The sequence below is a fragment of the Athene cunicularia genome, assembly GCF_003259725.1.
Source record: "Athene cunicularia isolate RWA chromosome 3 unlocalized genomic scaffold, athCun1 chr3_part1, whole genome shotgun sequence".
Lineage (NCBI taxonomy): Eukaryota > Metazoa > Chordata > Aves > Strigiformes > Strigidae > Athene > Athene cunicularia.
This window is the reverse complement of record NW_020799097.1, coordinates 37,530,208-37,554,091: the sequence shown is the minus strand read 5'-3', so window position 1 is coordinate 37,554,091 and position 23,884 is coordinate 37,530,208. Positions and strand designations below refer to the sequence as shown.

Here is a 23,884-nt window from a genome sequence, read left to right as displayed (position 1 = left end):
GCTTATGTGACTTCTTTGGATAAGGCTGAATGACCTGAAAAGCTGTCTACAGGACACGGTGCTTTCAGAGTGTATTTCCAGGCATTTTAATACCGTGTCCATTCAGTGTTCATTCACATGACATTGCCTGTAGAGCTTTATTTTGACTATTTAATAACCTCTACATTAGCTTCCCTTGCTGTGGTGTTGAGGGTGGTGGTTTTATATTCAGCAGCAACCTATAACGTAGCCCTTCCATATCCCCTGGCCTTTTGTTCATGTCACCTTGTCTCTTTCCTCTGCTCCTTCCAAATTATCCCGTGACTATGGAGCTGTGCCAACACAGCAGGGGGGGAAGATTGCAAGAGCATTTGCTTAGTGCTTAAACTGCCACCAAAGAAATGCATACTTCTCTGGGTAAGTACATTAGTGAAGGCTCCTAGGGTCTTTGTATAACCTTTGACATTTCATTTGGCGAGAAAAAAAAAAGGCTGTGCTTTGGAATGAGGGGTTTGGTTTTGAATTATTAAATGAGTATGTGGGATTTTTTCCTGTTTTTGATAATGGTGGTTTATTGAGAGGAAGGATGTCGAGGTTCTGAGCTTCAGAATCTTCTGGTGATGCTAGGGTTTCTAAAAGGTCATTGTCTCAAAAGCTCAGTCTTGCCCCTGCAGACAGAGATTACTGTCTTGGTGCCAGAGAGAGTGGGGTCCGTCTGACCTCTGCTTGCAGAGCATTAGCTTTCATTTCCCACTGATGCTGTTCTATTGGCAGGCTGGGATGGGAATGTCATGAAAAGACTCTTTCAGAAAGAGTTTAGCTATGGATTCCATGCTGGAAGATGTTTGTCCTAGCTTTTGTGATCAGTTTTTACCCCATGGACTTGCAGTAATTTGGTGTGGTTTGTAGCTAGGATCACATGGAACTCTTGCGTTTCATTAAATTTAGTCCCCTGCTACTTCAGGTAATATGTCATGTATCATCAATTAGTCAAGGTCCATCTCTTAAAAATCTCTTTGGCTCCTTGTGCAACCCTTCTTTTTGGAAGGGAAATTCATTTTCTTCCAGTGGCTTCAGAAATGATCATTAACTGATGCATTCATCAAAATGTTCCAATTACGTCCCAACAGAGGATAAGTATTTAGAGTTGTCTGATCCCTCTCAGGGGCGGGAATCCATAAGCCTTTTATGAGTCTAGTTTGACTCCCATAATCACTTCACCACATGAATAATTGCCTTCCTTGGACAATTGAGTTAAATCGAGCTTCTCAGAGCTGTTCAAATGTGTGTGCAGAATCAATGATACAGGGACAAGTTCAGCTTCTGAATAACCATGTTCTTGTTGATGAAGTCATTAGAATCAAAAGGATATGTGAATTTGTCTCAGGTCAAAATTGTTTTCTTCAGTTTTGTTTTCAAAGAGATAATCCTCTGTCATCAGTCATTTTAAAACCTTTCTTACTGTCTTGCTAATTTAATAGACTGAGTCTCTCATGGGTGACTACTGACAAGAAATACTTAGAAAGGATGCACCTTAAATGTACTGAAGTCAAAGATAATTGTATTAAACTTTCTTAAAATGCAAAAATCATTTAATACCAGCAAAATAAACATCTAGCATATAGAAATTACATCGCCGCATCCTTCTGTCAGTTGTTACACAGGCCACAGGAAAGCTTTTCACAGTGAAAGACTTAAGGGACTTCTGTATAGTCCAGACAACCATTTTAGTTGCTTCTGATATTCCCAGTCTAATTTCTGACTTTTGAGAGTCAACCATGCTGGGAGTTCCCACAGCTGAGGAACCATGCTGCACATGGAGAGTCTTGCCTGTATCTCCGTAGTTAAATTTTATTTTGTACATTATGTCTTACTTTCATAAGAAACCATTATGGAATATGGCAATAAACAAAGTAATAATAAACACCAAACATCTTGCAACACCTTCCCCAAAATAAACCTTTGCTTTTAAAAATCATTGCTTTATTTGCTTTTACTATTGTATGAAATTAATAGTACATCTTGATGTGAACAGGTTTAACTTGCAGGATTGGGGTTGGAGCACAGTCTGCTTTCAAAAAAACACTTGAAAGCTTTTATCTTCAATTATCTTACTGTTGAGGGAAAGATATCCTAAAAATGGTGAATATTGTATTTTCTTCTGAAGCTTCAAGGTCAGTAACTCTTCTTACTAAGAAAATGTCTGTTTTCATGAATTTGAGCCTTGAAACAGATTGTTTTAGCTTTCCTTTTGACTGCGGCTGACAAAAGAATGTGCTCAATCCCTAGAAATAAAAATCAGTTTGAGCTAGTAATGGCTGCAGGTATCTTAGAGGCCAGAAATCCACACTGTAAAAATACCTGATGTAATTTAGGACCTTAAATCTCACTGATAGTGGCCTTAAACTCCCACATGCTTTTGAGGCTTTGCAAATGTTTTATTTCCCAACCAGCATTAAGCAGTGAAACTATTGCTTATTGAATGCCTGGCTTTTCAACAGGCATCATGAGATTGTACAAGAACAGGATGACCTGGGACCAAAGGACAGCCCTGCTCAGACTGTGAATGAATCACAGTAGGCAAAGACATTTTCCTATATATTCCGTAGTCGTGATTTTGCGTTTTCTTTTGGGTGTCTCTCTATTTCACAGGATACAAATGAATGCCGTATTTATATTATTTTACCCTTCATCTTCTTGGTTAGCGTTTTTATTACAGCCATATCATCTTCCGAGCACCTGTTCCCATTTTAACTCAATCCTAATCTCTTGCCAAAAGCTGAATTTGGGTAGGAATGCAGTAGTCCCAGTAAGGTGTTAAAAATAAAATAGTAGTTGATAGTTAAATACTCATTTATATACACAAACAAATTAATCCTCATACCTCATGCAGGAAGGTATTTATTCTCATTCCAGTTTTAACTGCCAGGAAGCAAAGAGAGAGAATTTAAGCAGCTAATTTTGCAAATTTACTTTTTTTCCCTAAAGTTTTCAAAATATAACCCAATGAAGTGCCACGTTCTCCTATAATCTCCTCTACCTTGTTCTTTTGAGATATCGTAAATTGACTGTTTGGGCCATATTAATTGCATGTAAATGTGAGCACATAATTAAATGCCTTTCCTTAAAAGATATATTTTATTTCTGTTGTTCTATTTCTGTTGTTCTCTAATGCATCCATTCTATGTGATGCTCTATCTGCCCCCTCCCCACATCTTGGTATTTCTAATGGTACTTCAGGTGGTGTTTGGCTTTGGTATATTCAGAAACAAGTGTGCACACAGGAGATGGCCATGTCTTACACTGTGGCAACACTGCATATGTGACAAGATATCCCACCAGTTTCAACATGACATCACAGTGTGCTCTGCAGATTTTACTGCTGCAGCTGGGAAACAAATAATTATTTTTGTGGTAATCTTGCTTTTCTTATGAAAACAGTGTGAGAAAGACTTCATGGGGACTTTGTCTCCTGCTGTAGTATATGAGCCATGGCACAGCTGGAGGTAAATCTGACTTAAGGTGTATTGTGAGGGTTTAGGGGAGAAGGATTGATTGGTGTGAGGAGAAAAATGTAGTTAAAAGTGGTGGTGGTTAAAAATGGGAGAAAGAAGATTTGAATCAGTGGTGAATGGTTCAGTACTAGAGAATAATAGAGAAAATGTTAGTTTATGGTGAAGAGATCATTTCAGTTGGAAAATAAGATGATAATAGAAGACTATATTATACATTTTTCTGGTTTGGATGATGCAGTACTTGAAAGTCACCTTCCTGTTTTAGAGTTTTTTACAATACTTCATGGCTAAAGGGACAGGAGAAGGAGGGAAAGGAAGGAGACATTTGCCAGCTTAGAATCCAGGTGTGTTATTGTGTAGTAAAGACCTAAAACCAGTTCATTTCTTTCACATTTGTTAGCGCTTCCCTCTCTTTAAGTCATAATAGCATTGGAATACAGTAACAGGGTTATTTCGTTGAGATAGGATGCTTCATAAATTATGTTGCCGTGAATACCACCAAAGAGCATCTAACTGAGAGCAACAGCCATGCAAATGACCTGAACATCTTACATGTGGGTAAGCTAGCATCTCATCAAAGAAATAAATGCATAGTGTGCTGACTGATCTCCAGTCTCACACCTGATATGCACCATATCTTCTCAGCTTACTTTTGAGAGGTGATTTGATGATAGTATTGAAGAGAGATTATGTTGCTGCTTAGTTGGCCCTATTTGTTCCCCCTGGAATTAGATCCAGTTTACTTGCTTCATGATCAACAAAATAAATTCCTATCTATCTCTCTCTCAAGCTTTCTTTTAAAAGACATGAGATTATTCATAGTGCCTTGTTCTGAGTTTTCTTCAGTTATTTTTCTCATTGCTGAAATACTCTTAAGAGGTGCAGTTGCTGGATACTACAGCAGAAGCAGTATGTCACTCCGTGACCTTTCTGGGGAAGATAGAGCCATGCATGGGTATTGTTGATGCTGGTCAGTTGAAACAGATTCCCACGAGTGCAGAGAAATCTAATGGTACAAGAACTGCAAAAATACAAGCCTTAGACTGACATGACTTTCAGGAAATCAGCCCAGAGCAAATCCTGCTGTGACAGCAGGCTGTGTGTGTGAAAGTGTGAAATGGCGAGCTGTGCGTTGGAGTGCTTGTCTTTGGAAAGGTGGCAAACACAACCTTCCCTTGCCTTGTGCAACACCTTTCAGAGCAACTAAAAAGTTTTCAGGAGCTGCATCATATGTTCCAGTTTGGTGTGCCAAGAATTAATTTCTTCATGTGTTTCTAGCTTTACGATGCAGCTAGCATGCTTGCACTGCCTTGTTTGGTTTAGGTTAACATGTGTATCCCAACTACCTATACATGTATGTGCTTAAACAAATGTCTTTTCTACAGAAGTTTAAAACTGCTTGATGCAGAAAAATATGTGCTGCTCAATTGCCTGATTAGTGTGAAGTTTTTCATGGTAATTACTACAGTAAAAAAAAAGCATCATCTGGTGGTGTTCAAGAAAATCCTAAATTCCCTGGGTTTTGTAGCCTGGTTCACTTTGGATCAGTAATTGCAATGCAACATTAGTACTGAGCTCCATCCCCCACTGTGGTTTGCATTCAAGAGAGACTGTATTTAGGACTAACAAAGGTAAATAATACTGCTGTTTCTGTGCCTGTCTTAATGATGGGTACCACAAGAAGTAACATCTGCAGTGGAAATAAAAGTAGTATAGGCTGATGAGGAAGGCTTAGCAAAAGACAAAGCCATGAAGTTTTGGCGCTTTTCATATCTAGGTGTAAAGAAACAAAAGATTAATGGCATTCTTAACTTAACCTGAAAAAAACCCAACCCCAAAAACTTTTTCCTTTTTCACACAGAGAACTACTTGATCTGAACTATTAAAAAAAAAAAAAAAAAAAAAAAAATTGTGGAGATTTATTTTGTGCTGGTTTTGCACCTTCTTACAGTTTTCCCTCTAAAGCTTGGGCAAGCTTCAGCACGCAACTGTTACGTTAGCAAAGATAGCTTGCAGTGCACATGCACAGCCTGGGACTTTGGAGGAATCTCTTCCTTTTTCTCATCTATCTCTGTCACATTTCAAATCCAGCTTCATTCTTATAAGAAATTAATACTTCTAGGAAGGATTAATTGAAAGAATGCATGATGGGTTTCTTTTGTAAATCCTGAAAGGGCATTACCAGATTGAGAAGTCATATTTAAAAAAATAAATCCTTGCTTTGGTTACAATTAGTTCCACTAGCAATTGAATGAAAGAAATCTAATTCTCTTTCTGCTCTGTTGTTTTGGTTATATTTTATATCTTCCCTAGCTTGGACAGAAGAAGAAAGTGATTTATCAGAGTGACATTCTCCTAATAAGTTTCTTCCTGCAGTGGAGACTGGAAAGCCCACAGATCTACAGTGCCTTTCACATTGTATGGGAGAGGACTTGCCTTTCCATAGCCTTCTCCTAGAAGTGATGGGGAATTTGACTGTTTAGATCATAGGTCTACTGATGTCAAGTTCTCCCCAGCTTTTCTTGCAACCTGTGTTCCTCTGTTTATGTTGTAGTGTGGCACTGACCAAAAATATGTTTCCTACAAGACCTTAGAGCTGCTTGAAACAGCTTCTCTTTGAGATAGGAAATTCCTTGCAGATACACAGGCTAAAGAATGACCTTGACTCCTGTAGAGTGAGGTAAGAGTCCTTCACAAAATCTCCTCTCCTCTACACCCAAATCTGAGCACTGTTGGCGTTAGTGGGTCAGATTGCAAAGCTGTCATTCCACATAGCCTTATTCTTCAACCCAGTTTACAGGATTTTAGCTTGTCAGGACAACATAGTTCCACAACCTGTGCTTCTGTTGACATCATTATTGCCATCACCACATAGTCCTGTGCAACAGAGTGCTGCTGCTGTGTTTGGCTGTGGGAATATTCTGGATATATTTTAGTTTCTGTCTCCATTGGAATTCAACTATGATCGTGATAATCACGAAGGCTTTTATACTGACCCTATGTTGTAGCTTTTTATTTGATTAAATATTTGAAACTCAGCTCATCTAACTGGATCTGTTCATTCAATCTGTGGTATTGTAGTATTGTTTTAGTGACCTTTTCAAGAGGTTTCTATTCCTCTAGTGACATTTTTGTTTGAAATTGTTCATTTTCCATAGTAAAGTATTTAATACTTACCAGCCTAGTGGTGTGAAGTTCTGCTGCTATGTGCACAGGCTGGTGGTTCATTGGTTTGCTTAGTCCAAATATGCCAAGGAAGGGTAATTATATAAAACACTTTTTCACATTCTGATGCATACTTAAAACCAGACTTCTCAGTACATGGCATTTAAAGCATGCTGGGAAACTTTACCTATCTGAGAGAACCTGAAACAATTACTTTTGACATGTGACAAGTGGCTGCCATTGATTGGCCATAGAGGGGATATTAGAGCAGCCACATCTACTTACATGCCCTCTGTGGCATAAGGGAAACGAGCACACTTCATCCCAAGAGCATGAAGTGTGGAAAAAAAGAGAATTAATCATCAGTGTAATGGAGGGCAACTTTGCAGCTGGAGCACAGCCAGGGAGTTTGCATGCTACCAGGAGGCCATCTTAAGGCAAGTAAATCCTACTCTATCAAGGTAGGGACATCTCTGGCTCCCCTCATTCTTGTAGTAATAAATATGCTGCCTTCTTCTCCAGTTTCCTCTAAAAAATGCCTTTGCACTTCCCAGGAGCAGCCTCAGAAATGTAGGGGTAATATGCAACAGCTTAGTAGCATTCAGTCTGGAAGAGACAGCTGCCTTTTTATGGGTCTGTGGATTCAGTGGGGGCGAGTGTAAATATAGCAGTTAACGTTCTCTCACATCTCTGCTCATCTAATGCCATCTGCTTTGTGTCCATTCATTCACACTGGTGCCAAAACGTATTTCTGGAACAGGTTATTTGTGCATCAGCAGACTTGGTCCCTGACTGTTAGGTGAGAGTGAATATGTAAACTGTGCAGTATGGGTAGGCAGGCAGACAGTTTTAATGTGGCTATTTATAATCAGCCATTGCCAATAGTTGCTAATGCGCAGGGTAATGGTAACAGCTATAAGGTGTTGCTGCTTTTGGTGGTGGTGCAGGAATGGGCAGAGCACTGTTGCACCTTGGAGAAAGTAGGATTCCGTTGCCTCTTCATCCCTTGTCAGCAGCTGTAGGAACACCAAACTTCAAGCAGTTTATCGGAAATCAGATATTTATATAGTTGGGACCTAGATGTGGTACAGATACTTTAATCCTCCCACTTCTTGATCTGTCTCTATTTTACAGGAGTGAGAAATGTATCAGGCAGGATAATGGCCTTCTCTATGTGGTATGCATGTTGTTGCTGTAGTTGTGCCAGTGCATTATTAAGTACAGCAGGGGGGTTACATGTAGGCTCAATTATATTCACACAAACATGTTTATATCGTTTTCTCTGATTCATTTTTTCAAGGTAGAGGTGTATTCTATGTACAAGGCATCTTCATTGCACTATAATTACAACCACCCAAGCAGTTGTACTGGCTGTAATTATTAAGACTTAAACCGTAACACAGCACTAACCATAGATTTTTGTGGCAATACAAACCTACATGTGAATTAGACTTTGGTCAGACTTTGAGGCTATGTTATCTTTCAAATCCATGTACCCATGTGGAAAACCCCACTAATCTCAGCTTTTCACTCTTGTTTTCACCAGAGCCTAGTCTTTCCCCTGTGATCTGCAAGCAGAATTGTTTGTGCATGCATTCCCTTTCTTATTTCTAGGATAAATTAATCCGGTTAGCGCAGACCAGAGTTTATCATACCAGTCTGATTTTACCAGACAGTAAGTAGAAAGCTTGAAATGGTGTTTTGTGGGGAAAGAGGAACAGTAACTTGCATCAGAGGGATACCACTGAGTCTGTGAAGTTACTGTCTTCCACCAGTGCAGCTGGACCTAGAAGCAGAGGTCTGCCCAGAGCTGTCCATGTCTTTTGGGGAAGGTTATTCTCTTCCTGAGCACATGGATGGTATTGCTTGATTACCTGTTAGCCTTGAGTGGAAATGAATAAAGCATTTGACGTTGATTGTAGGCTGTAGCCTCATTGGTATATAATCAACATTTCCTCTGCAGTCATTCAATCATGCCTGATTTCACACCAGCATGCATGAAGGATTAAAGCATGAGTATCTTTATGTACAGATTGTCTGTTTACAGTAGATGTGATTTAAGATTTAAGTTGCTGTGTAAGTTGTGTTCTTCTAAAATACAATGCAGCGTTATGAACTGTGTGGTAGCATTTAAAAATTGGTCTAATGTTCAAAGAAAAAAGCAATAAAGTGTCTTTTATGCATATAAGCTTCAGTTTTGAGCCTACTTTTGCTTAGCTCCTGTGAGAGATGTCAGTATTAGAAATTCTATCTCTTCAACTTTGAGAGACATACCCAAAGATCTTTATTTCTACTCAATTCACTTGGTCTTCTTTGAAGAGAATACGAACGTAAGATCAGTCTAAAAGTTTGTGCTAGAGCATGGAAATGCATCTTTTGGCATGCAGGTTGTTTTCCTGTTTTTTCGAAAAAAAGGATCTGGCTTCTTCTCTGGTTCTTGCAGCTGATGGAAAGATTGAACTGCTTTTCCTTTACTTAGCTGAGAAAATAATTTTCTCTTAATGCTGCATTTTCTCTATCTGTTGTCAGCTTCACAAGACAGATTGTATGGGCTGGATTTGCAGATTGCATTTCTTTAAAATATATTATTTAGTTGCCTCTAGTCATGCTTCTGCTTCTCTTACAGCAGTCATCTGCTCTGCCTGCTCACCCAGTGTTACTGCTTGGGTAGAAGAGATTTCTTTCCAGGAGCTTCTGCCTTCTTCTATCTCCCTAGTTGATTAGGTCTCCATAGCTTTACAAATATTTTCTGAAATTACAACATTTTCTTTCACCTGTTACTCCTCAGTGTTTGACTGTGATTGGAGGCTCATTTCAGTAGGAAATGCCCCTACCCCTCTGTTTTCTGCAAGATTTTTAAATCATAGGAAGTCAGGAAAATGCTTTTAGGCACAGCTTAATGAAACCACAGAACCACAGAATGGTTTGGGTTGGAAGTGACCTTTAAATATCATCTGGTCTAACCCCCTGCCATGGGCAGGGACACCTTCCTCTAGACCAGGTTGCTCAAAGCCCCGTCCAACCCGGCCTTGAACACTTCCAGGGAGGGGGCAGCCACAGCTTCTCTGGGCAACCTGCGCCAGTGTCTCACCACCCTCATCAGAAAACAGTTCTTCCTTATGTGCAATCTAAACCAGCACTTCATAAGAATAAAAGGTTATTAGAAAGTTTCAGAAAGTCTGAAACCTGTAACTCTGTAACTACCTTCTTCCTACTGAGGAAAGAATATTGCCAGCCTCTGTTTTTATAATTTATAGAGTTTCCACCAGCATAGTGCTGCTGTTTCACTTGCCTGTGTGTCTGTATGTACAAAATGTTCATGGAGTTGCAGAATGGCTGAGGCTGGAGGGCACCTCTGGAGACCACCCCATCCAACCTCACAGCTCAAGCAGGGTCAGCCAGAGCTAGGTGCCCCTGGCTGACTCCAGTCAGGTCTGGAATACACAAAAGACAGATGGAGATTGCACAACTTTTCTGGGCAACCTGTTGCAAAGTTTAATCACATAAGTACACTCTCTATCAGGATGCTTTTCTTAATCCTTAGTACTATTCCTGTGTAGTCTGGAGCATGCTTAACAGTTTAACGTTTTGCATTTTCCCATTTTCTTAGGAAAGCTAAGAGAGCACATCTTCTGGGATTAGAAAAAAGCTTTTAACAAAATTGTTGCTGCTTTATTGTTTACAGAAAAGAGATTCTGTAAGATACATCGTTTGTACATCTGTGGTGCTCTGCTGCTCCCTCTGTATTGATATCATGTTATCAATAAAATGCTTGAGAATGCAGAGTGTATGTTTTTTCATTATGCAGAGGTCTTAGCAGCTTATGGCTCTGTGTAAACTAATGGGGTAGAGTGCTGAGATGCACTTGATACACTGATATAGAATAAGATTATTATCTTCTGAAATAATTGAGAGAAAATGAAGAAACAATGTCTCCTGTCATAGAAGTAAGGATGCTAGAGTACAAAAATCAGTTCTTAATGATGGATTAATGTTAGTTATCCTGATTGCTTTAAGAAGTGGACAATGTGCTGTGGTAAGGTCAATAAAAAAAATCCTTGAATAAAGTGGTTAGAGAACTGACTTTTATTCTGAATTTAGTGATAAACCTTAGTTTGTAGATCAGATAGCTGTTCTGCATGTTATTTTTCTCTCAAAGTGCACTAGTAACAGTGATATACTGGATATGCAGACTTTGCTGAAAGACTTGCTGCTAGACCTGGAAGAGGCCAGTAGTTCTCTGTCTTGCAGATAAAGTATCCTAATAGATGGAAAACTGGGGAAGAACCATTTAGTCCCACTTTCTCAACCTATAGTAATTAATTTATTATGTAGAATATATAGTTTACTGCTGTTTAGAGATCCAGGAGCATCTACAGTAGCAGTTACGATAAAGAAATATTTCATATGCTTTGTATTGAACTTTGTGTAAGGTGGAACTTCCTAAGTGGTTTAGTTTCAGTTGGTGTTGTTCTCAAATATCTTCATGTGTTGCAGGTGTTTTTCCAACAGCTTATTAGTTCCATGTGTTATTCCTTTTTTTTGTTGGCTATGTCAACTATGAGGATGATCTAATGTGCTCTTTCTATTCACATTGGTAGTAAATATAAATACAGACAGTGATAAATTATTCTTTTTGATGTTTTTCAATTTATTGGGCAGTAGGGGAGCCTGGCAGTCTAGGGAAACATTATGTTGCAAATAATCCTCTCAAAGGAGTGAAAATGTGTATTTCATACATTATAAAATAAAACAAGTAGTCAAATTAAACAAATAGATCCCCTCTAATAATACCTCAGAACTGTGTATCAACGGAACCTGCAATCTTGGGTACAAAAATCTGCTTAAAATTTTAAATCTTGTGTTTTGAGATTGCCATTGCTTTTCTTGATTTTTCTTTCTCTTCCTTGCAATGCAAGGACAAATTTCTCACCTTGTTAAAGTCAATGTGTTTTGTCTTTGACTCAATTGGTGCCAGGATTTCATCCCTAACTTATGTTACTTATGACTCTTCCACATAGGTAAGATTTTACATTTGCTATTAATTATGAGTCTGTCTCTATTCATCTGAGTGACTAAATTATGAGAAAGGTGACAGGCATATTGATTTTCCTTTAATGAGAGTGGGGGTCTTTGGCCTATTGGATAAATTTCCCTACATGGTGAGTAGCTTTTACAACACCCCTTGGTTGAGCTGACAGAAAAGTTTTTCATGTAGCAATTTACTGTTGGAAAATGCTGATTGGACTGAATAAAAACTCTCAGTGGGAATATGTCCGTGTGATGAGATTTTCATGGGAAATCAAGCAGATTTACACCCTGGCCAGCTGGCTATTTGCTGGCCAGCTTTGAAAATGTATATTCTACATGAAAATTCTTGTTTCTGAATTTTAGTTACAGTTTGGAAGAAAAGCACGACTGAGAATTGCAGAAGCTTTTGGGGATCTCAGTTGTCCTGTCTGTACAAACCCTTTCATGTAGTAAAATTGCAACTTTCTAATAGGTTACTGCTGTAAGTGTTGCAATGGGAAAAGAGGTGTTCAGGAAGTGAGATTACTTTTTTTTTTTCCCCATTCCTAACTGAGAATTGCTATTGTCCTGTCCCATTCATGCCTTATGGTCATGTTATTTTAGACTTGAATCCTTTGTATTAATGATTTTGTGAGAAGTCTCTGTTTTGCCAACTATTAGGCCTAGCATAAAGGACACAGCCAGCATAAAGATAAAACAATAATCAAATTGTAGTTGATACAAAAGGGTCAGTACATGGATGAGCACTGGGGGTACAAACAAGTCAGTCAGATCAGATATAATCGACATCAATCCCACTGACCCCAACATAACCACCACACAACCAACAATGGGGAGAATAAATGGTGAAATGCAGTCTCCCATAGAAGGGACAGGAGACAACTGAGTCAACAAGCCAAATACATAAGACTAAGGAAGCCACATACTGAATCTCTACACAGCCCACATTTAAAAAGGCCAGACCTAGACCAGAGCCCAGTCCCAGGGAGGCAGGAGGTCCTTCCCCAACAGGAAACTCTACAAAGTGCATCCACCTCACAGACAGACACTGCCCCTTCCTGCAAGTGGTCCCAGCTTTTATCCCTAAGTAGGACACCTGACCTTTGCTTACTTAATGCAGGACACCTGGGGCTCATTTACCCAATGGCTCTCCCTGCAAGGCCGACCCCACCCTGGAGGGAAGCCTAAAGGCAAACTCACCTGCCCTTTGTGAAGGGCTGTGGGAATCACCCATATGTCAACCTTAATTTGGGGCTTGGGGTTGAAACCCCAGCATTTCACTCAGCCCCTTGACATATGGGTGGACCACATTCCTCACACAATCTCCAAGTGTGACATCTTTATCTTGTATTTGGCTACAGACACTGCCCACAGTCATTTCAGCTGTTTCTTCATATTCTTCACTGTTGTGATCTTTTCATTGGAAGATCAGTGTGACTGTGGCTCTGAAGCTGATGTCATCTGCTCAGCACAGTTCAGCGTCAACTTGCATTCCAGACCGCACGCTGCCCATTCAGGTCGAATACATTTGTCACAGGAGTGATTTCATATTCCCAGCAGTGCCACACAAGATCTAGAAGACAAAACCTTAGACCATCATTATTCCCACAAATAACATTTATTTGTGGGGACATGTTTCCATTTTTTCTGTCTAGGCTTCATGATTAGAATGGTGTTATCTTTTCCTACAGCTATTACTTCAGCTGGCTCAGGGGGGCCACTCAGCCCTTGGACCCATGCTTTTGCCCCATTACTAAAGTTGGTGGATCCAAATCCTTTGTCTCCACAAACAGTGGTGACTTGGGGTGGGTCCCCCTTCCTTACCATTTTTTTCAAAATTGGTAATATTAGTAGCTGTGCTACTCTATCATTGGGTTGAATAAGTAAATCTTGTTTGCCATTATTCAGCAGGATTACTTTGATCTCTCCCTGGTAGTCTGCAATGGTCACTCCTCTCATTACATGAACGACTTTTAGGGCTAGGTTTAAGTGAGCAGTTATTAAGCCAGAGTGTCTTGGGGGAATTTGGATTCCTATCCCAATGTTAATAACCCTTGCCTGGCCTCAATTTATCTTTACCAGTTCTAATGCATAAAGATCTAGCCCAGCAGCCTCTGGAGTGGCCCTGTAGGGGGCCATTGCACCTGGAACCATTTCCCAGTAGGTTAAAGTTTCAGTTACCATTAGAGGCTTTATTTGCAGATTGGGCGTAGTCATACACATCAAGGGTGTCTCCATCTCCCTGACATGTCTATTGTTGAGGTTGTGGAGATCTAACCTCCCAGATGCGCTCCATCGGGATAGGTTTCCATTTCCCAGCTTTTTTAACTGCTCCTTTAAAAGCCCATTCATTCAATTAATCCTGCAGCCTGTGGATAGTATGGGATATGGAAGATCCACTGAATGTTATGCTGCTCTGCATATTGCTGTACAAATTTATTTTGCAAATGGGACCCATTATCAGTTTGTATTTGTAAGGGGATGCCATAGTATAGGATCATTATATCTATGGTAGAGGTAGTACTATGGTGTGTGGCTTTTTTGCAGTGATAAGCAATCAGGTATCCTGAATATGTGTCAACTGTGGTGCAGATGTATTTGCACCCTCGGTCTTGGGGTAAACGGCCAATATAGTCCATCTGCCAGATTTGTCCTGGCAATTTCCCCTCTTCCCAATTCTCCTTTCACGATATTTGGTACCGGGCGCTTACGAGTATGCTGGCACACAGGGCATTGGGCAATAATTGTTTATATCATATCCAGTGACATAACTATGCCACGCTCTTGGGCCGACATGTAAGCGGCCTTTTCCCCAAGATGCCCACATTTCTGGTGTGCTCATTTTGCCAAGCCTTCATGATCTCCTGCCTGAGGGAACTCCAGTCTGTCTTGGGAAATCTTTGCCCAGTTATCAGTGACAGAATTGTAAAGACGCTCAAGTGAATTTATATTACTATGAGCATCTACATGGACTACTGTCACCTTGGTTCTTTGAACCAATTCCCATATATCTTTCCATATTGCCTTTCCCCAGACCATTTTAGAATAAATTTTCCAACCTTTGACTACCCATGTTGGCAGCCAAGTAGCCAATCTATTTGCCACTGACCAAGAATCAGTGTATAGGTGACATTCCCCTAAATCCTCTTGTTTTAAAGCCATATATGCTGCATATAACTCAGCATATTGGCTACTTTCTCCTTCTCCTGTGATCTCCAGAAATTTCCCTGAATGAGGATGATAAGCCACTGCCTTCCAAAACCTTTTCCCTCCTATATATTTAGCTGACCCATCTGTAAACAATGCATGTTCCCTTTCAAGAGGTAGCAGCTGATCCAGATGCTTTTTATGAGTGACCTTATATAATGGGGCCAGAATTTGTCCTAAATGTGGAATATGTCTCCAGAAACCAAACCACCCAATAAATCTCTGCGCCTCCTTCTTATTCTGTGGTATAGCAAAGTCAAGAATCTTTTGCCGAGCTTTAGGTAGTATTTCTCGATGACCATAGTTCAGTGTATTCCTAGGAATTTAACTGTCTGAGATGGTCTTTGGATCTTAGTAGGATTAATCTCCCAACCTTTCTACCTCATATGCGTTAGTAGCACTTCGAGCATTTGTTATAAATCACCCTCATTGGTCCCCTGAATCAGCATGTCATCACTGTAGTGGATCATTTGCATATGAGAAGGGATCTGTACTTCATCCAGGTGCTCAGCCACTATTCTATGGCAAATAGTCAGACTATGCACCCATCCTCAAGGCAACATGGTAAAGGTGTACTGCCATCCTTGCCATGTAAATGCAAATTGATCCCAGTGCTCTTCTGCAATTGGAATTGTAAAATATGCATTGGCCAGGTCAATGACAGCATACCATGTGCCAGGATGCCTCTGAACTCTATTAAAGTGATCATATCAGGTACAACTGTCACAAGAGGTGGGGTGCTCTTGTTCAGTTCTCTATAATCTACAGTCATTCTCCAGGATCCATCAGCATTTTTGACTGGCCAGATTGGATTATTCCACATTGTGGTAGTCAGTTTTAAAACCCCTGCAGCCAGTAAATCTTTGATTGTTTGGGAAATTTCTTCATGACTGCCTGGAATCCTGCACTGTTTCATGGTTACTACCTTGGTTGCAGTTGGGATCTGAACCAGAGGCATCTTTATCTTCCCTACTAAAACTGCTCAGTGATATAACTCTTTACCCCAAATCGATAATGACCATCAAGAAGATTCAAAGTAAATACCTTTAGAATATCTATTCCAATTATATACTCTGGGATCAGAACAATCATGACCGTATATTGTCATTTCAGAAGATTTTCAATTTTCATATCCATTTGGGTTTGTACCACTTCAATTTGTTTTGCACTCAGTCCTGTAATAATCAGATTGACTTTTAAATTTCTTTTGATTTCCATAAATCAAGGAGGCCTCCACTCCGGTTTCTACTAGAGCCTTTACTATTTGAGAGGACCATTTTTTCCAGAATATTTGTAGCTCCACATGGGGTCATCAGTCGTCCCACACCCAATGTATCAGAGCTTGGCCAATATTTCAGTGTGGATTACAGTACCTATTGTCTCTTGAGGGGTACAGGTCAGAATACTGATGCCATTTGTGGTTCTTCCCCAGAAACAACTGAACTTCTCCCAGAGGGCCCACCATGAGCAAAGGCTGGATCCCATTGAGGATCCAGAAGGGGTGCTGTAGTCTGAACAGTTTCTGACCGGTGTGCTTGATAATTCTGCACTTTTCTACAGGGCTTCTGTAACCCTCTCAGTTTGTACAACCTCCATAATTCACTGGTGTCAAGACCATTAATTTTAGCAAGAGGTATGCCATCTTTCAATAAAGCTTTAAACAATAGTCCTCGAGACAGCCGACATCTGGTATTATTACCACATCGGGTGTCTCAGTTCCGTGTATACTCCCAGGGGCCCTGTTGACATTGGAAATCTCAATAGCCCTGACGCTCCTGAGGAGTCCATTCTCCAAGGTCACCTAGCTGATGCATTTTCCCAAGTATATCTCTAATGGTATTTCCTGTTTCACTCAGTAAGAGAGTTACAAGAACATTCTTATAAGCCAGTGGAGCAGTTCTAATGTTTGCATTTCTCATAGGCACAATCAAAGTTGCATCAATACATCAACATGGCCTACATGAATGGCCAGTTTCATTCCTTCTTCCTTCAATTACTGTATACCATCCCGCAGAGTATACCATAGCTGGTCAGAACATGGCCAGGAATTCTCTAGGGGGTATTTTTGCCTTGCACCCTACAGCGGCTAAAGCCAAAAGATTAATACCGTCATCATTAATCCGAAACGCTTCCTGCATCAGAGGGTCTGAACTCAGAGTTACAAACTTTCTGCAGTCAAAATTATCCAGGCTAACCCCTGATGCTCCCTGATCATATAAACACACCATCCAAGCAAGCAGGGGCTCTCCTGGTCTCTGACTGAACCGTGCAAGAATATCACTGATTTCTTGCTGTGTGAAATCTTTCATTGTAGGTCTATTTACTGGTGGCTCACCCTCAGAAAATTTGACCTTCCTCCTGATGACTGGTCTCACATCTGCAGAGTCATCTGAGGCACCAGCCCCATCAGACTCTGCAGGGTACCAGATATCATCATCCATATCATCAGGGTTACAGTGTACATCCACCTGTATAACCTCTGAGTGGACCTCCTTATGACTACATTGTCCCTGTCTCTTCCCACATTTACACAGGGCAACTTGTACTGTATCCTTCTCAGGTACAGTTTGAGATGTGTCTAGTTTATCAATAAGGAGATAGTTTACAGATTCTAATATCATGATCTGAGCTTGCATACAGGAACATTCAGCCAGTAAGTGATCTTTTTGCTGGTTCTGTTTCTTATATGCTGTTAAGAGGATCCATCCCTGTCTCCTAAAGGTTACAGCATCCTGTGCCTTACTGGAGAATTTTTGAATATTTCCTAATACAGCCTGCAGTTCAGCCTCCACCAACCGCTTCTCCCACTGTTCACATGGTCCCCCAAATTTAATCCATGTAAGGGCCAGTGAACTATACACAGGATCTTCTCAACCAGGAACTTCAGACAGGTCCATCCTCATTGCCAGTTTTGTTTTGCCAGTTATCAGGCCTAGCATAAAGGACACAGCCAGCATAAAGATGAACCAATAACCAAATTGTATTTGATACAAAAGGGTCAGTACATGGGTGAGCACTGGGGGTACAAACAAATCAGATTATACATAATCAACATCAATCCCACTGACCTCAACAATGACACTGCACAACCAACAATGGGGGGAATAAATGGTGAAATGCAGTCTCCCATAGAAGGGATGGGAGACAACCAGGTCAACAAGACAAATACATAAGACCAAGGAAACCACATACTGAATCTCTACACAGCCCGCATTTACAAGAGACAGACCTGACTGGAGCCCAGTTCCAGGGAGGCAGGAGATCCTTCCCCAAGAGGAAACTCTACAAAGTGCATCCACCTCACAAACAGACACTGCCCCTTCCTGCAAGTGGTCCCAGCTTTTATCCCTAAGTGGGACACCTGACCTTTGCTTACTTAATGCAGGACACCTGGGGCTCATTTACCCAATGGCTCTCCCTTCGAGGCCGGCCCCACCCTGGAGGGGAGCCTAAAGGCAAACTCACCCCCCCCTTTGTGAAGGGCTGTGGGAATCACCCATATGTCAATCTGGGGCTTGGGGTTGAAACCCCAGCATTTCAGCTTCTTAGATATGTTAAAACTTGCATAACTTTTTGCATCCTCTCTAGCTGACATAACTCTCTCTTAAATATTCTTTGGGCATGGGATCCAAAATAAATGTTTTGTTCTGGTTTTCCTTCTGTTCTTAATACTCAGTGATATTTTATGCTTTAATTCAGTTCCTTCTGGTTGATCATACTTCATGCATTCTTTAGTCACAGTATCAAGTAGAGTGGTGATTGAGGGTCAGCTCTGAAAATCAGAAGTGGTAATTCATGGTAATTTGAATCTTCACTTAAGTGACTCTTGAAAGGTCTTGGAGAGAAAAAAGGGGGACGTGTATGTCTCATGTTTTTTTCTTGTGTGTTTTTCATGGTATAGGAGAAAAAGGTTATATTTTCAGAAGACTGTTGTGTAACCTGGTAATCTTTTTTCTTCTTTTTTCTTTTCGTCCTTCTCTGGCGGCATCTGTCCATCTTTTTTTCCGTCCTTGTGATCAGCAAAGTTTCCAACTGGATATCTGAAATAAGCTCCTTGGCACATGAGAATCTGAGCATGCAGTTGTTTTTGAGTCAGCTAACTTAACTTTTTGAGTTAGCATCCTGCAGGTTTTGAGGAAGGCTAAACAAAACCAAAACCATGCAGGAGAAACTGCCACATGCATGTGACCAAGAACAAATGAGCTGGGACATCAGAAATCCTATAGGTGTCCTGTATTTGATAGATCATCTTCCCTCTAAATAGATGTTAGACATGACAGTCTACTTAGTGCACTAAAAGAAGAGGTACCTTATTTGCTGTCTTCTCATTATATGCATTTGTCTTATCCCCTAGGGCAGGATTTTGGCTCATGGTAATTTTAACATGCAAGGCATTTTTTCTTTATGACTTTGGACTTTTCATTGGGACTTTTCATCCTGACTTTGGAATCAGGATTTCACAGCAGCAGCACTGTTCAGACAGTCTAATATTCCAGCAAACCAGGGAATGTATCAAAGATTTAGTCTAAGCTAGTTTCAAAATACTGTCAAATAGCATTTTAAGTTAGGATAAACACCTTGTGCTTTGTTATTCTCGGGAAAAAAAAAAGTTTTTGATATGTCGTTCATCAACAAGTGTGGTGCAGTGCTTGCAAAAAGAGTAAGCTTGGGGATTTTTAGGAGACGTTAAGTAGAAAAGTGGTGGAAAAGTAACACTGCTCTCAAATATAGCCTCTGCTCTCTAATTATGTTAATGTGGGGGGTTTTAAGTTAAAAGATTATTATAATTTGTAATTTCAGTTAATACAATGAAACATCTTTGTTTTACCTGCAGTGTTGAGACTAATCATGGTATTGGTTTTGCTTCCTTTTACAGGTTGCCTTTTTGAAGATGTGAAGAATGCAGATAATCCATGTTGAAAACTATTCTCAAAATAATTTTCAGCAGATAACTTTCAGAAAAAAATCAACTGGCAATACAAAACAAAATGAGGGTGTGGTATGTGATTCTTCACATCTGGATGTGTTTCAAAACCAAAGACAGAGTTAACTTTTGCATCCCATACATTCTTAGATGTCTTTCTAAGAGTGACTTACCTGCCACTCCTGTTACATCCAGCTGGGATGACTGTTACCATCTCTTCATTGCCAAAAGGAAATTATCTGTGTATCTTAGTACTATCTTTATCAGACAGCGGTTGATAGTGACCTGTATGACCTTAGGAAAATTCATAACTGGTAGCAAAGATTGGTTTTAAAATATTTAATGTCATGGATGATAACATAGGTTCTTTACTTGCTTTATTCTGGTAAAGTAAGAGGTCCAACTTTAAAATACAAAATCTGTTTTTTGTCAAATTTACATGTTTATCATATATATTGTTTCCATGTTAAGGTTTACCTTCCTTCTTGAGAGAGAAGGAAGACAGTTTCTGTATTCCTACAAGACATGTAGAATTTTTTAAAATTGATAATGTTTTGGAGAATCAAGGTTTTATGGTTATTTGGAATAATTATTCCTTCAACTCCAAAAAAAGAGCAGGTGTGTGAAGGCTGACCTTGCAGAAGCTGCTGGAGGAGGAAGATGCTTGTAGCAAGTCAATGCAGCTACCCTAAAGGGTCGTTAACTGTTGTGGATGCTCAGCTGCCTTTCCCTGGAGCAATAGCGCATTTCCGTGGAACATCGAAACTGTTACCATTTTCGGTTTCAGAGTGGATTGCTCAGTTAGTTAACATCAATTTTTCCTTTTCGTTGTCCAGGAGAACAGGATTGTGTAAGTGCATAGGCTAGGGAGCAGCAAAGATGCCTCGTGGCATTTTTGCCTCAATTCCTGCTCATTGGGATGGACTGCTCTTGAGCTAGAAGGGGCAATCCTTTAATATCAACCATCTCTCTTGGACCCCTCATCCCTCCAGGGTCTCATCCCATATCTGCCTTACTTATCTGCAGTTTTGGTTAAACAGCTGCTCTGACAAATCAGTCAGGTACTGGAATGGTTCATCTGACCTAGTGTGACAATTCTTGTGTCCTCAAAAGGTATACAAAAAGGTATCCAAACTGAAAAAAAATAAAATAAAAAACAAACCAAAACAACCAAAGACAAAAGGAGAGAGCCTGTTTATGTCAGCTGGCTTTTTCAAAGTCCATCACCACTGGGAGAATGGATTCTGAAGAGAATATTCTTGTTAGAGGAGTTCTTTGAAAATTCCTGAATTTCAAGGAAATTTAACACGCCCTTTACTCATGAAATGATCATAATGTAGGAAGTGACCCTGCAAAGTGTTGAACAACTTCTGTGGGGTTTACACATCCAAAGACAAGTAGCTGAGGCCTCCCAGCACCCAGTCTGGGTATAATCTTATTTTTTTAGTTTTCAGTATTGAAGGAAGAACAAAAATATTCTGAGTTTTATATTCAGGGATTAAGTTACCTATCTCCAGGATATTTTGTCTATGCACCAATGTTTAGTCATTTTATGAATAAAATATATTTTCTAAATCAGTTTACTCTTTGTTCTCTTAATTTCTGTGACAGTTTAAGCTTCCAGAACATGACTGAGCAATTAGCAGATGGAAGACATTTGTATCACACAGGAATACTCCAACTTTAATGTCCTTTCCAATCTATTTTACTGACCCCTCTATGATTTTGCACATATGGAGCAATCTTAAGCCAGAGAATATTTGTGCTTTTGAGGTTCAATCTCTGTCATGTCCTGCCTCATTTGGTACTGTGGCCATAAAGTGTTAATCTGCCTCTGGTAACATACATGGTTTCGAGTGATGAGTGTAGACATTTCACTGGGAGTATTTTTTGGGGGAAAAAACCCTCCCAGAGATGAAATGCAAATCAACCCCAACCTGCCCGGTCTCTCACTCACCTGTAGGAGCTAGGGGCTCCAGTCATGCTACTACAATGGCAGTACTGCAGCTGGCTCAGGAAGCAAATCCTGAGAGAGTGCAAAGCCCAGTGTGTACACTTAAAACTTTACATTTTAGGAGCTTGTCCTCTGCCCACATATGCTTAAAGGTTTTCCTTGTTCTTTTTTACCCTATACATTGGAGAACTGGGTCTGATTGGGGCCTGTATTGTGCAATAGATTTGTGGCTCCAATAGTGCTGGTAGCACACCAGTGGTTTGACTACAGCTGAACCTTCTCTTTTATTTCCCATTTTGCCTCCACCTCCTCACAGTGAGTAGGCTGAGGATGGGCAAGAAATTAGGAGTGGAGAATACAGAGGGGACTGCTGGCCTGAATGGGCCAAAGGGATATGCTGTAGCATACAGCATCATGCACAGCAGTAAATACTGGGGTTAGAGGAAGAAAGGGGGAGAGCAATGTCTTCCAAGGTGGTTGTTGCTCAGAGAATAGCTGGGCATTGTTCATTTTACCCTCTCTTGATTTTTCAGGTAGGTAGCAACGACATTATCAGGAAAAATCCTAAATCAATGAAGAGAGATTTCAGGACATTGGGGAAACTGATTAAGGGGTTGGGGTCACAAGTACTATTCTCCTCCATCCCTTCAGTTGCAGGAATAGATGAAGAAGATTTCAGGAGAATTCAACAAATGAAGTTGTGGCTCTGACACTGGTTTTATCAGCAGAACTTCAATCATGTGTTGGTATACACAGCACCTGACCTTTTGGCATCAGGCGGGATGCATCTCCCAGAGAGGGAAAAGGATCTTGGGGCAGGAATTAGCTGGACTCACTGAGAGAGCTTTCAACTAGATTTGAAGGGGGAAGGGGACAAAACTGGAACTCCTAGCCATAAGCCCCAGGGTAGATTACCAGAGTTTGTGGGCTGTTGTGCCAGTGACAACCCTCACCCTGCCATCCCAGTGGAGACAAGGGATGGAGACATGCAGCACAACAAAGATACAAGGGATACTGATGTATCAGTCACTATGGTAACACCTGTGAAAGGTCAGGCCAGCCTTAGGACTTCTAAATGCAAAAAGGTGCTGGGGACATCAGCCCATCTGAAGTGCATCAACACCAATGCACACAGCATGGGTAACAAACAGGAGGAGTTGAAGCCTTGATGCAGCAGGAAAATTATGATGTTGTGGCTATTACAGAAACATGTTGGGATGTCTGCCATGACTGGAGTGTGCCAGTTGATGGCTACAAACTCTTTAGGAGGGACAGACAAGGAAGGAGAGGTGGTGGGGTGGCACTGTATGTTAGGGACTGTTAAGATTGCTTTGAGTACAAACGTAGTGAAGACAGGGTGGAGTGTCTTTGTGTTAGAATCAGGGGGAAGGCCAACAGGGCAGATGTTGTGGTGGGGGTCTACTATAGGCCACCCAACCAGGACAGAGAGGGGGATGAAATATTCTATAGGCATTTAGGATAAATCTCACAATCGCTTGTCCTTGCTCTTGTGGGAGACATTAACTTCCCAGACATCTGCTGGAAATACAACACAGAGCGGGAACAGTCCCAGAGATTCCTGGAATGTGTGGGAGATAACTTCCTGACGCAGCTGGTGAGTAAACCAACCAGAGAATGTGCCTTGCTGGATCTCCTCTTTGTAAACAGAGAAGGACTGGTGGATGATGTGGTGGTTGGAGGCCAACTAGGGCACAGCAGTCATTAAATAATAGAGTTCTATATTCTTGGAGAGGGGGCAGCAGAACTGTCATCCTGGACTTCCCAAGGGCTGACTTTGACTTGTTTAGGCCCTGCTTGACAGAATCCCTTGGGAGATGGTCCTGAAGGGTACAGGGGTCCAGGAAGGCAAAACGCTCTTTGAGAAGGAAGGCATGATGGCACAGGAGCAGGCTGTCCCCACGTGCTGTAAGAGAAGCCGGCAGCAGAGAAGGCCACCCTGGCTAAACTGGGAGCTTTGGCTGGAACTCAGGGAGAAAAGGAGAGTTCATGACCTTTGGAAGAAAGGGCTAGCCACTCACAATGATTAAAAAGAGGCTGTGAGGCTATGCAGGGTGGAAATCAGGAGGTCTAAAGCCCAGCTAGAAATTA

At 40.8% G+C, this 23,884-nt stretch overlaps 1 protein-coding gene across 2 annotated transcripts in view; it reads left to right on the top strand.

Moving 5' to 3' along the window:
- The window catches only part of UBE3D (ubiquitin protein ligase E3D), a 93,203-nt gene extending 72,770 nt beyond the window's left edge, over nucleotides 1-20,433 (top strand). The window contains exons 9-11 of one of the 2 annotated variants that reach the window (XR_003398073.1): nucleotides 2,015-2,153; nucleotides 11,638-11,680; nucleotides 19,774-20,433. Coding sequence is in view for 1 of the 2 variants with exons in the window: in XM_026845808.1 (XP_026701609.1) it covers nucleotides 19,774-19,794 (21 nt within the window). In the remaining variant the exon portion in view is untranslated. The remainder of the gene's footprint in view (nucleotides 1-2,014; nucleotides 2,154-11,637; nucleotides 11,681-19,773) is intronic. The other variant, XM_026845808.1, reaches the window with a different exon arrangement.
- The last annotated feature ends 3,451 nt before the right edge of the window (nucleotides 20,434-23,884 follow it).